The sequence below is a fragment of the Orbicella franksi genome, chromosome 10 (genome assembly GCF_964199315.1).
Source record: "Orbicella franksi chromosome 10, jaOrbFran1.1, whole genome shotgun sequence".
NCBI lineage: Eukaryota > Metazoa > Cnidaria > Anthozoa > Scleractinia > Merulinidae > Orbicella > Orbicella franksi.
In genome coordinates this window covers 21,034,913-21,050,904 of record NC_138154.1, presented here as the reverse complement: position 1 = coordinate 21,050,904, position 15,992 = coordinate 21,034,913, and the positions used below count along the sequence as shown (strand labels likewise).

At 39.1% G+C, this 15,992-nt stretch overlaps 1 protein-coding gene and 1 pseudogene across 1 annotated transcript; both read left to right on the top strand.

Moving 5' to 3' along the window:
* Positions 1-997: 997 nt before the first annotated feature.
* On the top strand, positions 998-3,109 carry LOC145500004 (bone morphogenetic protein 2-like; annotated as a pseudogene).
* Positions 3,110-7,484: 4,375 nt separating this feature from the next.
* LOC145500631 (dorsalin-1-like) lies at positions 7,485-10,456 on the top strand. Its single transcript, XM_081480147.1, has 2 exons — positions 7,485-8,277; positions 8,556-10,456. Exons 1-2 carry the CDS (start codon positions 8,052-8,054, stop codon positions 8,957-8,959), a joined length of 630 nt encoding a protein of 209 aa, XP_081336273.1. The 5' UTR covers positions 7,485-8,051; the 3' UTR covers positions 8,960-10,456.
* The last annotated feature ends 5,536 nt before the right edge of the window (positions 10,457-15,992 follow it).

Below are 15,992 nucleotides of genomic sequence, written 5' to 3'. Positions count from 1 at the left end.
CGTTTTTGACTTACCTGCCGGTAACCTTGGCGGGCATTAGTGAAAAACAATCAAAGTTTGCCGGGCTTAAGTAAAGCTAAAATCGCTAAGTGAAAAACACCATCGGCAGATCTGTCATGCATCCTGAGCAGAACACCACGAAGAAACTCATAAGTTATCATCTTAGAACAACTACCGAAATATTGAACTCCGTCACAGTTCTCATCAAATAGATTTCCTCGCTTAATTTAATACAAGCAAGTGTAAATCAGCTTCCAGGATCATCAGATGTAAACAATCGGGCGGTTTCTGTCGGTAGCAGTGTTTCTGATAACTGCAGGAAGTTTTAGACGTTCGTAAGGCTTGAAAAGTTCATCCATAAATCCCAGAATGAAGAAGGCGAATATATGTTGTTGAAAGCGAATGCGAAGATCGAGTTATTCTGAGCAGTGCATTCTGAAGCATTAGTATTTTCTTTCACCGAAAGACCGTTGGTTTGGACTAATTTGAAGCACTTTCTGTCTTTTCTATGTGCGTTGACGTTTCGCCAGAAAAGTCTGAAAAAGTCCCCCATCAAGTTGTGGCACCACGATACTAAAATACCTTTTTGAGGCTGTGACAATCATTTTTCCCGGAAAGAAATGTGTTTATGACGAATACGTAATACAGTGGTGAAGTTCACTGACTGTGTAGTTTTGCCCTGGATTTGAGACTGATGAATGAATCGGTAAACGCGTGCATCGCCGGATGTAAATTGACGACTTCCGCTTGAACAATTTTCATCTTTTCTTTAATTCATATTGACCTCCTCCGCTATCGCTCGGTCAATACGGCAAGGCCTCATTTTGAGATTTTTCCGTAACGACCTCACTCTCGGTTATTAAGTGGTAAATATCGCTTCTTTAAAAAAATAAAAACTCGGCCTACCATAAAAACAAAATAAAAAGCTCGGCCTACCATATTGACCGCGCTATGGCTCGGTCAATACGGCAAGGCCTCATTTTGAGATTTTTCCGTAACGACCTCACTCTCGGTTATTAAGTGGTTAATATCACTTCTTTAAAAAAATAGAAAATATGGGATTTAGTTGTGGGATCAATCATAGCAAAGCGGCACGTCACCTCGAAGCAGTGCACGTCATTTCAGGTAAAGTCTAGAGTAGGATATGCGGCATTGGTTGGCAATTCAAAATAAAGATACTGAATGACGCGATTGTTCACGGTAGGTTTGGATAACAAAAACAAAGGGCAGGTAAATGCTATTGGCTTAGGCGAACAAAAGGTAGATTGGCCGTTTTTATACTAAAGACGCACTATCTGTCTGGACGAACTTGGGCAAACATTTGTAGTTCATCTGATTATGCGTCTTTATTGTAAAAACGGACATGACACGTATTATGTGTCTAGACGAACCATCTCTCTTAGTGCGTCGTTCAAGACGCATTACGAAGAATAGTTCGTCTTGATGCATAATCCGTCTCATACCCGTCTTTACACTAAAGACGCATTACCAGATGCACTACAAACATTTGCCCAAGTTCGTCCAGACAGATAATGCGTGTTTAGTATGAAAGCGGCGAGGACGCATTATCTTTCTGGACGGATAATGCGTCCTCAAGTATAAAAACAGCCATTCTATATCAAGTAACTCCCAGCCACATTTAGACCAGGGCCGGGTCGTTCAAAGCACGATTAAGCTAATCCAGGATTAGCGTAAATTTCTGTTTCAATTTTGTAACTTTTCAGTGACGTTTTCTGTTCAAATTTTTTGTCCCTCAATTTTGGCTTTGACTAATGTCAAACTCCAGGAAACAGGACAGTGAAAACACTTTTATTCAAGAGAAATTAGAACTCTGATTAACTTTTCATCCTGGATTAGCGTTAATCGGCTTTCGAACAACCGGGCCCAGATCATTGGGTGTATTGGAAGGGTCAACTCGACGCCAATACTGGCCAATTTGCTGTAAACATCATGAAGATGAACATGTATGTATTTCTTTTGCTTTTCGCCTCGCAATTTGACTTGGCGAGCCCATTCAAGATCAGAAAAGAACAGACTGACAACGGAGTGAAGACTCTATTCTTGGAAATAACCAAAACTGCATCAGAATCCACTGAATCAAAGACAAATCCCATTTTGACTATGGAAGGACAAAAAGTTCCTATTGAAGCCTCCTCGATGGGACACAATCAAGCAAAATGTACGTGAGAAGACTTCATTTTAGTGATTGTCTTTTTAGGGGGTGAGGGGCGATTTCTTTGTGAGACAAGTCGAGAAAACAAGCCTTGTTTTAGCCTCCAACGTACGTGAAATAGGTCAGAAATTGGTGACGATTAACGTCACTTAAGTATGCAGTTGCAGTCATATTTCACATGATTTTAGAAATTTCGCTTCTTGTATTTCATTTAACTGGGTGCACTAGACTTGAAATTGAAACTGTCAGTTAAAGTGATTATTTTTCGTCCTAACTAGCTCTTGAAGACCATAATGAAGCTCAGCTTACGGGATCTTCAACTGACAGAAGAAAGGGCGAAACTCCACAAAAGAAGGCTGACTAAGCAGTTTATGGCTGCCGAAAGGGGGACTTACCCGTCAACACATCAGATCTTAGCTTGTCCGCCACATTCATCGGGCCTGAGAGCTTTAACGCCTACCAGTGCAGAGGCCAGTGGTCTTTAAGACTAGGAATACGTTCACCCCTCACCCATGGCTCAAAGCTGTAGTGAACAAGAAGGGCAACAAAGCCGTTATCGATGGATGCCGTGTCCCAACCAAACTGAAGCCGATATCAGCTCTCAATTTAGATAAGAATAACGATCTCGTCGTAAAGAAGTTTGATGACCTGGTCGTTAAAGAATGTGGATGTGAGTAGAAGTCCCCGCATTTGATTCATTTGTGGCAGAGGTAAAATCCTAAGATGGACACATTAGTTTAAATGACAGACACTATTGCAATGTGAATTCTCGGGCAAACTCAAGGAAAAGAACACACTCTTAGAGAATTTTGTAACTTCGTTTTATTTCAAGTTAATCTTTAAGAAACAGCCTGCGGTGTTCAGAGTTAAAAATATTTTGGCGAAAATTTAAATGATTTTACCAATAACGTTTGCATGAAATGATTAGTACTGAAAATGTTTATGTGATATAAAAAACTACCGGACATTCAACGTACATTTGAAAGAGCTTGGTCGATAGGAATGTAAAGTGTTGCCGTTATTGCTGTGTTATCAGAATATTTCCGTTCATATTGTAGTAAGGCTTTTTATTAAAATAGAAGAGGCCTTTGCCACGGGATAACTTTCGTGATAAATTTTCACGCAAGAAACGCTTCTCAAGTGGCTAGAAATTACTACTAAACTTTGCACTGATAGTTAATAACAATCAATTTACACAGGAAAAGAGATTTTTAGTCGGCCAAGGGGACGATCTTCTTTCGAAGAAACTCTTAGAAGAAAGCCTCAGAAAATGTTAACGAAATCAAAATCTGGATTGAATATCTTTGCCAGAACGTATCAAGAAGAACGGGCGATAGCCATGTCATGCCATTCTTAAGTTCAGTGTCGTGTCATCTTAACGTAAGCTTCTCGCGTTTCCTTCGGTAAAATTGGATAAAATTTGGCGGACTGGCACATAATACAGTCGAAGCCCGTTAATACGGACACCGAAGGGACCATAGCTATTGTCCATATTAACGGGGTGTCCCTATTCAGCGGTTCAGTGCAAATTAAGTCAAAAATACAGTATTGCATCAAAATGTCACTTGATTCTTTCAATAAAGCATTCACCTGAGTTAACTGCAAATGGATCGATCTCGTTCTGCTCCTTGGAAAATGAAACGATGCTCCTATCGGCTGCGAGGAACCCTGCCATGGCAAAGCACTTCTCAATTGTCGATACACTGATTCCTTCCCAGGCTTGCCCAATCATCTCATGGCTTGCAACAAGTCCACTGTTTTGCATAGGTCGGTAGCACATGTACATTCGTCAATTCTGCTTGCTACATTGGTGAGCATGACCTTCATGTATTTAAGCTTAAAAGCCTGTATTTTTTCAAGATCAAGTGGTTGAAGAATTGACGTGCAGTTTGGCGGGAAAGACACTATCTTTATTTGGTCGTATTTTCTTTTCATGTCAGGAGGGTGGCAAAGAGTATTATCAAGGAATAAAGAACTGCTACACTTTGAGCTAGACAATTGTGACATCTTGTCTGGTTGGCGCTGTCCCTTCACAAAAGATAAAGCTCATTAAAGACAAAGTTCACGAAAGAGTGTCCGTATTATATTAGCGAGGTTAACTTCCTATGCGAATTAGTTGATGGGGAAAGAAAAAGTGTCAGTTGTCTGTCCGTATTAACGGGTGTCCGTATTAAGCGGGTTGAATTTTGAAAGAATGTATGGGCTTTCCCCAGGGACAAAGAGAAACGTCCATAATAACGGGGTGTCCGTATTAAGCGGGTGTCCGTAAAGCGGGGTTCGACTGTATTTTACTCAGTCGAAGCTCTCTTTTTATGGCTCTTAACTTGAGCTAGGAACTTGTTTATTTTGACAATGTCAGTTATACTGTTATATTTATATAAGATTGATCCCAGTTTTGAATTGTGATCAACCTCAATGTGTATAGTTTAGCAAGCTAAAAAATTTGCAAATGCCAAACAGAGTTAAAGTAAATTAAGATAAAAGTAACAAGGATCGTTTTCACCTGGGACACTGGCGAAGACTGAAAGTGATCTATTTCAATCGACGAACATGAAAAAAAAAAGAAAGAGAAAAAGTCTTCTGAGATTTGTTGTGTGTCCGTGACAAGAAATCCCAAAGGAAACTGGACTGATATATCAAGCTGTGAAACTCGCAGAACAACCAGAAGAAAGAAAGTGTGGAAGAAAGAAGAAACGGAAGAAACGGAGGAAACGGAAGAAACGGAAGAAAGTAAGTGAGTGAGTGAGTGAGAACTTTATTAAAGTGTCAAAAACCTTATAGCCTGGAAATAATACACCATACTAATTAGGGGACACTGCTAAAAAACTATACTACTACTAATATTAATACAATAAAAATAAATGAATTGAAGGGCATTATGTGCAGCATAGGATACAGCCCTTACAGCCGGTGTCCATTAAGCGAGTTATATACCTTTTGCGAATGTAGTTTGTAAAAGCCTTCAGTGTCTTGGCTGATCTGTCAGCCATAGACAGTTTGCCCCATAATTTGGGTCCTACATAACACAGAGAGTGCTTCCCATAAGTAACAGTGTTATATCTAGGAGTAGAAAAATCTGATTGTCTCAGGTTGTATGCGGAAATATGCTCGTTAAAAATGTGTCAGATGCTATTAGGACATAGTCTATGTTTAACTTTATACTTAGCTCTTATTAACCGAGCTGGAGGTCTGTATGGGAGAATCTTGACCGAGGTCGTGAGTACAGACCGAACGCAGTGAGGTCTGTACGCGCGAACGAGGTCAAGATTCTCCCATACAGACCGACTTAGCTCGGTTAATAAGATGTTTATTATATGGCAAAGAAGAAAACTTTAATTCGGTTAATGTAACTGGTTTGCTGACATTTTGCTCGCGAACGGTGATGTGCTTAACTTAAACCTGCCAAAATTTGCTCGTCCTCTTTCCTTTTTTTTTTTTTCAGTCATCAGGCTTTTTGGCACTTCCATAAATGATTGAGAGGAAAATAAAAGAAAATGGTGAACATTTTTGTATTTTAGTTTGCTACATTTTCAACGCAAAATGAAACCGGTCTAGATGCCGGTTTAGATGGGAAAATCTAGACCGCGGTCAATATCGATTTCAGCCAATCAAATTCGTGAATTCGGTAGTTACCAGTCCTTGTGAGACACAGCCATATAATAAATGAGAATACAGATGTCTTGTAAACGCCTGTTCGCTAGAGTTGGCAACTTGACTCTCTCCAATAGCTGAGTATAGCTCGCATGCTTGTCCTTGTAAACGGCCCTCAAGCCCCTTTCTTGTAGTCGTTCAAGTTTACGTGCATCGCTAGCTGTGCAAAAGTGCCACACTAGGTGACAATAAGTAAGGTAAGGTAGTACAGCTGACTTGTATAACTGAAGTTTGGCCTTAGTAGGGATTAAATTCCTTAGCCGCATTAGAAAATCGGTTTATTTTGGAAATTAAAATAGTTTGAAGTGGGCAGACCTTTCGAACGACAGAGGTCACTGCTGATAATGGTGTATTTCTGAAAATTACAATAATACGGTCACATATTTTACAGTGTGCAAGATTACCTTTCAGTGGTAGACTTAACGAAAGTTTTAAAATGATACTCCAAAATGAAATAAAATTTGGAGGTTTTTCTTTTATATGATGCTGCGATGTTTTTTGCTGTTAATTTCTCATAGTTTTGTTTTTGATCGCGTCCATTTACAGCTGGAGCCTCAACACCGTAAAGCTGGCGCCATTCAAGAGCTGAGCCTTGTCAAAATACAGTTAAACCCTGCTATTACGAATTTTTGAGGGAAAAGAAAACTACAGTAGCTCGAAATAGCGGTAGTTCGGAATGGCCCTTAGGAAATGACTAACGGGCAAATCCATGGCTAATGGTTTTCAGTTCCAAATAACGGGGAATTCTAAATAGCCGAGTTCGAATTAACGGGGTGCAATTGTAACTTGACTAAACGGGTTGCAGAAACGGTTTACTGTAACGAGGACAAATTGTCTCCATCAATGAATGGATGAATGAATGAAAGACTTCATTAAACTGTCAATAGTATCTAGCTTAAAAAAAACTAATTGGGGACACTATTTACACAATACTATGCACCTTAGCTAAAGTTAAAATTATTTTCAATCACAGGCTGCATCAAGGCCTACTCTCCTCTTAAGTTCTTCAATTTTCAATATTCTGGATGTCCAGAAAACAGTGACTATTCCATTTTGGAAGAGCGCCATCAGTAGAAAGTCAAATCTCGAGAGTTTTATCTCGCATGGAGTGTAACACATGCTCGGTATAGTTTGCAATATTTCCCGGCAGACGTTTCATATAATTTTGGCCAGTATCTACATTGGAAATTAACCTTCCAAGCAGACATTCTCTAAGCGCGCCACGCTTTGAAAAGTCCGAGAAACTATCTTTGTCATGGGAACTTTGGCGTCGATTTAAGTCATAAGACTCTGAACGTTTACAATTGACCCAAAGCTGAGCTGTTTTCCAACAGTGGCAATAAGTGTTCTTTCCTTCCCAGCCGAGCGGACAAGAAACAAACAAAGAAAAAAAAAAGAAAAGATTTATGGTTATTAAACGTTTAGGAAGGGCAATGGGACGGGCGTTAGCTTTTTTTTCAAAAACTCCTTCAGTGTAACCTTTCCTTCCAGTATTACCTTCACTGTCGTTTAAAGTTTTATTTTATTTTATTTCATTTTCACTCTGTTAAAGAAAGGATTTCCGTATTTATCCGAATACAGTGGGTTTTAAAGTGATGCTGGTTTTAAAGTAATGCATATAAATTTTAATCCATTACAGCGCTATTACTTAGACGTGAACTAATTCGCTGTTAGCACAGCTGGCAAATATCAAAATATTCGAAAGAAGAAAGAGTTGCTCTTGAACCTCAAGCAGAAACCCAGAACTTCCGCTTGTATTTCCGGGCCTATCAAGGCGGATGGAACAACAAGCACGGACCGCGAAAAAGTGTGCCTTTGTTAGCGAGTATTGTTAAATACTACATGACCAGGTTGTACTCCAGTACGGACAAATATCGCTTCTAAAAAATATCAGAAAAATAGGATTTAGTTGTGGGATCAATTCTGGCAAAGTGGCACGTCACCTTGAAACAGTGTACTAGGTCATTTCAGATAAACTCTAGTGTAGGATATGGATATGTGGCATTGGTTGGTAATTCAAAATAAAGATACTGAGTGACACGATTAATCACGAGAGGTTTGGATACTGTGAGCTGAATTACAAAAACAAAGGGCAGGTAAATACTATTGGCTTAGGCTAACAAAAAGGTACGTACTTTATCAAGTGACTCCCAACTACATTTGAACCAGTTCATTGGATGCATTCGAAGGATCAAATCGACGCCATTTCCAATTTGCCGTGAACACCATGAAGATGCTGTATGTGTTTTTCTTGCTTTTTACCTCGCAATTTGCCTTGGCGAGCTCATTCAAGATTATAAAAGAACAGACCGAGAACGGAATGAAGACTCTGCTGTCGGAAATGAGAAAAACCGCATCAGAATCCACTAAATCAAACATACACCCCTTTTTGACTATGGAAGGTCAAAAAGTTCCTAGTGGAGCCTCCTCTGTAGGACACAATCAAGCAAAATGTAAGCGAGAAAACCTTATTTTAGTGATTGTCTTTTTGGGAAGTAAAGGGCGATATTTTCGTGAGACAAGTCGAGAAAACAAGCTTAGTTTTAGCCCACAATGTCAAATTGGTCAGAAATTAGTGACGATAAACGTCGCTTAAGTATGCACTTTCAGCCACATTTCACATGATTTTAGAAATTTCCCTTCTTGTATTTCATTTAGCTCGGTGTACTAGACTTTGTCAGGACCCACCGATAACTCTTAGTAAAAGTGATCATTTTTCATTCTAACGTAGCTCTTGAAGACCATGCTGCAGTTCAGCTTAGGGGATCCTCAACTAAGAGAACAAAGCGTGAAAGTCCACAAAGTAAGGCCGATCAAGCAGTTAATGGCTGCCGAAAGGAGGACTTGCTCGTCAACACATCAGATCTTGGCTTGTCTGCCAAATTTATTAGACCTGAGAGCTTTAACGCTTACCAGTGCAGAGGAAAGTGCTCCTTAACACAAGGGAACACGTTCACCCTTCACTCACTGCTCGAAGCTTTTGTGAACAAGAAGGGCAACAAAGCCGATGGCGAGGGATGCTGTGTTCCCACCAAACTTCGGTCACTTTCTGTCATTTATTACGCCAAGGAGCATGGAATTTTCGAGCGGCGCACTTTCCAAGATATGATTATTGAAGAATGTGGCTGTTACTAAAACTTCACGCCTCCGATTCCTTTGTGGCAGTACTAAAACCCCAAGATATGATTAAACGATGCAAATCATCAGAGCGAGAAAAAAAAAAAAAAAAAAATAGCTTGCTTGTAATTTCATTTTATTTCGGGTCGATGGAGCATTCCATGCTAAAGTTCAGTTCGTGAATGGAAATAGGGTAGTGTTTACTGGCATGATATGTTGTTGCTAATTTAAACAGACTGAATGTAACGACGAACTTTAGCGATGTCTTCAGTTATTTCAGTGTAATTCCTACATGATGTCGTCTGGTAGTGCTTGACTTCCAAAATGGAAGTAAAGTAGTGAATGTATTGCTGTAGTCTTAATATAGGCTTATGAATGGATAAAATAAAGATTTGCCACATTATTGCGAGAATTTGCGTGGTAAAAGTAGGGACCATTAAAGCAACGGAGTTACAGAACAAAGGTAGACACAAGTCAGGGGAGGGAGGGATATTTTCTTTCAAGATCGATAACAGTCTCTAAAATGGCATTGTTCTGGCGTATTTTTGTGCCGCATGCAAACATCTGCAGACATCTGAGTTACACTTCTTAAAGCCACTCTTTTCAGTAGAGTCCATTGTTCTATTATACAAAGAGAAAAATATCAGGGAGATGGAAAAACGGTGAGGTGTTTTTCATCGCTAGCAAGAATATTTCTCAATATGCAGTCGTATTTTCCGCAATACTCGCAAGGAAGCCTCAATCGCTTTCTGCAAAATTTTCCCTGCGTTTCGGCCAGGCCAGTCACCTTTCTTGATTTCTCAGCTGGAAAATTATGAAAAGCTTCTTCCTGTTGAAGAAAAAGCACCAAATCACTTTCGCAATAGTGTTTTACACTTTCGTTAGATGTCTGCTTGCATCCTTAAAACAAGGAGCTTTAAGCTACGGAAGAATTAGTTGATAATTGGGAATGAAGCAATTCCAATTGAGCGTCGGCATTTGTTTTTACAAGGATATAACCAGGACTCATCGAAAGCCTTTCATGGGTGGTTTGAATCCTCTCTTCTCTAAAGATTTAATATCACTTGCCATTAACATTACATTGCAAAGATACACTAGGAGGTCTGCAGAGGCGGAACTCTGGGATTTAAATCTGAACTTGGTGCAAGCAATTTCTCCACTTGAAAGGGACCGACGGGAAAGGAGAGACCTTGTCGATTTCTACGCACTACTGGGCGTCAAAAGGACTGATGATGAAATATATTATTGGTCGTATTGTCAGTACAGTACAGTACAGCTTTAGTGGTGAACCATTTTGAAATTTGTGAAAGCGCGAGGAATCACAGAGTTTTCCAAGGGCAATTGTAAGGAACTTTATTTTCACTTTTATTCTTGGTTTACCTGTCTCATTTTACTCATAGCCAATTTAAGCCACCAAAGGGTTGGGAATTAAGAAAGAAGTCTGTTTATTATTTCGGCTTTTCGTTTCAGTTGTGGCCACAGACTTAGTCTCGTACCAGCTCAATGCTCTTTCAGTTCGCAAGTTTCGAGATAGTTCGAAAATCAACAAAATTCTGCATACGTCTAGATGAAGGCGTCCGCGGTAACAAATCAGACTTAGCTGAGGAGCATAAACGACTGTCTTGTCGATCTCAGTGTGTCTTCCAGTATTGGTCAGGCTGTGTTTTAAGGGCGCAGACAGATATAAAGGCGAAAATTTGAGTCCATTTTGGTAGTGGTAGTACTGTGATCTTTTTGTGGACTCAGTTTAAGAAAATCTTGCTAAAGGTTTTCCCCTCGTACTTCAGATCTGGTTCACTCGGTGTAGTTGGTATTTAGAAGCAAAACAAGAGATGCAAATGCGTCTATTCACTGAAGGAGCTGAGTTTGAAACAATATAACAGAACCAACTGTTAACATGCAGTTTAAGCTATCAGTGATTTATGATCTTCCATCTGTAAAAGATTGCCGGAATATTTTAGGCATACTGACTTGAGGGAATGGGAAACTGAAGCTGGCAAGTACATGTGGACCACAAAAGATGGATTCGAGACATGGGAGAAACGAGCGGTTTTGAATCTGTTTTAAAACTTACCTAATGAAGCTACAAAGATGTTCTTTTCAAGTGGCGTGATACCGCACGGCCCTTTGTTTCACTCTAACCGGGACAGAACCTGGCCTCAACTGGAGTCACTTTCTGCCTAGGTTCCCACTCTTATTTCAGGATTTGCGGTTGCTCGAAAGCTGTTAGAATTCAGTGCCACTTAGTTCAGCTGTAAATATTCACAACAGCAACAAAATAACCCCCTGAGGTCTACGTATAAAGGAACACAAGGAACTCCGTCATATATTTCTCGTGGTTTACTGGCTGTAATTCTTTTCCAAGTCAGCATGATGAGTTGCCAAGGCAGACAAAGGCGAAACCGTATATCGACTTCGTAAGGGCAAACGTTCGGACACGTCGAGAACTCAGTTAATTGATGATCGACTCAGACAACTTTGCTAAAATTTCAGTACTATTCATCTGTTCGAGATATCTTGTCACACTTAAAGAGCGCTGTTATTTTATCATAATTGAAAGGACTTCATTTTGTGAGCAAGTTATATCATATGGCTCAGAAAAATTTGTTAGTGTATTGCAGAATCCGGGCGAACATTGTGGAAGAAATATTACTCAACAGTGCTACATAAGAAGGAGGAACACAAATTCAGGACCTAACAAAAATTGCTGTTTTTTACGTCTTATCAACAAAGTTCTCAAAGGTTAATTGTCCTAAGAAATTATTCTTTTTACATATTTCACGGCAGAAGTGGTATTTACTACATAGGCGTTTATATTTACACGTACATGTCGATGCTTTTTCGGGTTTAAAGTATTGTGATGGCCTGAAGGTCATCTTATGTCTCAGATGCCATTTCATTTGGTCTTCGAGTTTTCTATATTATGATATTCAACAGATATATCTAACGAATGTCGAGGAGAAAAATAACGATATCGCCGGGCGACGTGTTCATCTAGACCTGGATTCTTCATGGTAAGATGTAGGCTACAACTGTCGACCCACACTGTCAAGCCAAAATTTGATCACTTCTTTATAGCCTGTCATATCAGGTGTTGCTCACAAATGCAGCCAAACAGGCCCTCGAGGCAGATAAGAACCAAACGAATATATGCAGAAAGAAACGAACTTTTTATTGTCTAAAGAGGCAACAAAACGGACTTGGCTTGTCATAAAGAATCTATGCTTTCTTTGGCTTTCTTCAACATATTGCTTGTAAAGAATTCCCAAGACCAATAAGAATATCAATGGCCACATATTCTCCACTCTCGTTAGTTATGCCAGACGCAGGGTAAAACTGTGAGTCAGGAAATGAGGCGATCTTGGTCGCTGAGTAGGAAAACAAAGATGGACTCGCCCTCTGAAACCAATTACTGGTTTTGACGTCTTGAACATTCTAAAGTCTTGTTCAATAGACCAAGGAAGACATCTTGTTATTTCACGAGCTAATGCGCAGTTATTTATTTCACTCTGACAAGGACAGAATTAGGTCTCAACTGCTTCCTTAGTTGTCAGTCTCACCTCAAGATTTGTGGTTGCTCGCAAGGCGTAGGAGGTATTCTCGAATTTAATCTAATTTCAGGGTGAGGTATTTACAACTGCAAAGAAAATATTACTGAGAACTTCGCGGATAAAAATCACACAGATTTTCCCATTGTTCGATTGTTTGTAGGCTGGACAACGCTTCCATCCAAGATTCTAATAAGCATGTTTCGATATAAATGGCCCAGGCAGGCAATGGCAAAACAGCGCTGTGCACGTGCAAATTTTAGCTATTTCTTAAACTCAGTTGACTGATAATTGATAATGTTTCAGCTAGTTTGACAAAAATAGCAAATAGCACACAGTCGTTTGTTTGGTCTTAGTTCCTGTAAAAATAAAACAGAGCATTAATAGTATTTATCTGCTCCAAATATCGTCAAAGAAAACGAAAGTGCCTATTTGAAATGAAATACTCAGGTTGATGCATATATTAAATAAATTACAGTGAGTGGCGTGTATTGGCAGATGTAAATGCTTGCTAATGTTTCGAAAGGAGAAGTAGAAGAAGAAGGACTTGACAGCTACCCGTCCGGGTTACACGTTACATCAACAAACTTGTCACTCTAAAGTTAGAAATATTTACGAAGCTATTCCTTTAAGGTGTTCGATGCCAGGGTGATGTTTAAGTTTATGCGCATTCAGTTTCATAAACTTGTCGATGCATTTGTTGGTTTTGGAGCTGAAGCACTGCTTAATTTGTGATGACCAGAAGGTCAACATATGCCTCAAATGTCATCCAATTATTGTTTGATATTCCTATACTATACTAACTAAATAATATCCAACGAGTTACAAAGACAAAAATAACGCCTGATATCGACGGTGAAAGCTTTTAAAGAACTTGGACATTTGATGGCATGCAAGCGCGAATAAAACTGTGAATGGACCACACTATATTAATGTAAAGTCCCATTTGGGCCAGTCGTGTCTTTGCTATAGCCTATAGAGAATTTCGGTGTCGTTCTTAATTGCAAACAAACTAACTTATGATACTGCTGAAACCACAAAAATGCACGAAGAAGGAAACACCAGGAATGTGTCGAGAGGGTTGTCAAATAGACTAAAAATTGAGTTGGTCACTCATACTGAACATGTACGTCAATTCCTTCCAAGTAGTACGTAGAAAATGGCCCTATCAATGATCAGTTCTTAGCGAAACGAGCTTTTCCTTCTTTCCTGCTGCTGTCCACGTTGCTACTTCGACTCAGATGTAAGTCCTTTGCTATATAAAATTTGATTCCAAGGTTTATGTTGACTCCGTTTCATGTAGAACACGGCTGCTTTTAGAACATGTACATGTATATCAGGTTCAATTTGAAAATGAATTTCCGTGAATTGTTTGTTTCACTCTTGCTCCACCAACACGAGCAGCTAATTTTGCGAGAAGTTTGATGGTGATGCCAAAAAAACAAAAAAAATAATAAAAGGGATGACAGACGTGACGAAGTATTGAAGATTTCGAAGCAGATGCATACTCAATGAAGGACTAAAATCTAAGCTAACTATTGCTCAAGGTAAAAACAGGAATATATCTAACAGTTTCGCATACTCATCTGCAAATGCAATGTACGTAAAATGCAACAGAAACACATAATAGTAAGAAGCTTAATCAGCTTTTGAACCTTCGCCAAATCTCTTCTAAAGAAGTAGCTTTGACCAAACTCTTAATATGATTAAATTTGACTTAATTGAAATATTTATCAATTTAAGAAAGAAATTTAGTTTTGTGCTTTAATTGGTTCCTCCTAAGCTTCAGTTTGCGTGAGTCGATAAAAGAGTACTTTTCCAATCCCTACTTTTTTGGTACGAGTTAAAAATACGTCTTTCCACCTTATTAAATAATCTTACCATTTCATAAAAGGTTGCTTGACACTGTTTACAACGCTGCTTGTCTTACAGTAGGTCCTCGTATTCAGACAATTCATGATCAGTTCAAGACTGCAATATTCATGGCTGTGAAATGAATAAGTAAACATCATCAACAAAAAACCTCAATAACCATTCTGGTTAAGCTTCTTGAGAGTAGATTTAGCTGTTTCGACCGCTGTTACGAAATGCCTGGCACCGAGGGCCATTGCAGTATATTTTTGCTCTGGCTTTGATTTGTTGAAAACCTCTCTCAATTGCTTAATTGAAAATCCGAAATTCGTAATCCACCCTTGAGTACTCATTCAAACAGATATGAAAAACGGTAGTTAAAAATGCGTTGGTAGATGTAAAGATTTGTACAACAAAATATCCATTGAGAAAATTTCCACTCTCGTCACAGCTAAATGGCTGATGTTACATCACTGAAAACATATGACTGTATGACTGGAACCGTCGCTAAAAACCGTTTTCGATGATAACGAGCTATGCCCACGGTCACCCATGTCTGCTTCGACAAATTTGAAATATAATGATGATAATAAACAAATACCAATCTATTCCACCACAGAGGACTGCCCAGACTTAACTTATCGTCCCTGGCTGTGTGAGAAGAAGAAAAGCTGTGTGGTTTAGTATTGGCAAGCTTAGATAAAAAGGAAAAAAAGGTGACAAACAACTAATGAACCTTTTTGGCGGCTTGTACGCTGCTTGCTAAAACGGCGTTCTTTACTATGAGGTGGTCCGCGCTCCATGCATTTCTTGTTGCCAGATGTAGATCAGCTTTGAACTCGCGAGAACAATAGCGTCTTGTTTGGTTTGTTTTGGCAGTGACGACTTGAACTGAAAAGTACGCAGACCCGACGTTCCACTTAGAATCCATTTTCATTTCGGCGTGACCTGTATGTGATTCAATTTCAGCGAATGATTTTTACAACAGTATTTCTCTAAGTGTCTTTGCACACTTTCTTAGTTAACTGACGCCATTTTGTATTTCGCGGGACAAAATTAACTCTATCGTCAAAGATTGAGGACTCATTATGTTGTTTTGTTTAACTGCCGGTTACGAAAGGTTTTACCACATAATTGCATGCAGTTCTTGTACTCTTACATAACGGAAACGGCAGAAAGCCAGTGTCGTTTGGGTGGAACACTTTCAACATTTGATACTTTCATAAAAGATATGTGGTTTCAATCTGTCGTCAATTAAAAAGGTACTTTTTATGTTATAGTTATAGTTCACTTTCAACATTTGATACTTTCATAAAAGATATGTGGTTTTCAATCTGTCGTCAATTAAAAAGGTACTTTTCATGTTATAGTTATAGTTCAGTTGTGTTCATGTTATAGTTCAGACATGCTTTTTAGAACTAGTGTTGCAATTTCTTGCACTGTATCTGATCACGCTTCTAAGCTTTCAGAACTGCACATAAAACACAGGTTATCGCGTGATCCGTACGCTGTTTAAGACTCCCGCAATGACTATCTTATTTGTTATGGCGCTGCCAAAGTCGTATTGGCATTATATCAAATTATTCTTAAGACAGTTGTTCTTGTAATGGTTGACTTGAATGTAGGTTGTAACTGAAAAAGTAAAGTATGTG

Excerpts from the sequence above, each read along its gene's own strand:
- LOC145500631 (XM_081480147.1), top strand. The coding sequence starts at position 8,052 with ATGAAGATGCTGTATGTGTTTTTCTTGCTTTTTACCTCGCAATTTGCC. Across the intron at positions 8,278-8,555 it reads AGGACACAATCAAGCAAAAT|CTCTTGAAGACCATGCTGCA; the intron begins GTAAGCGAGAAA and ends ATTCTAACGTAG.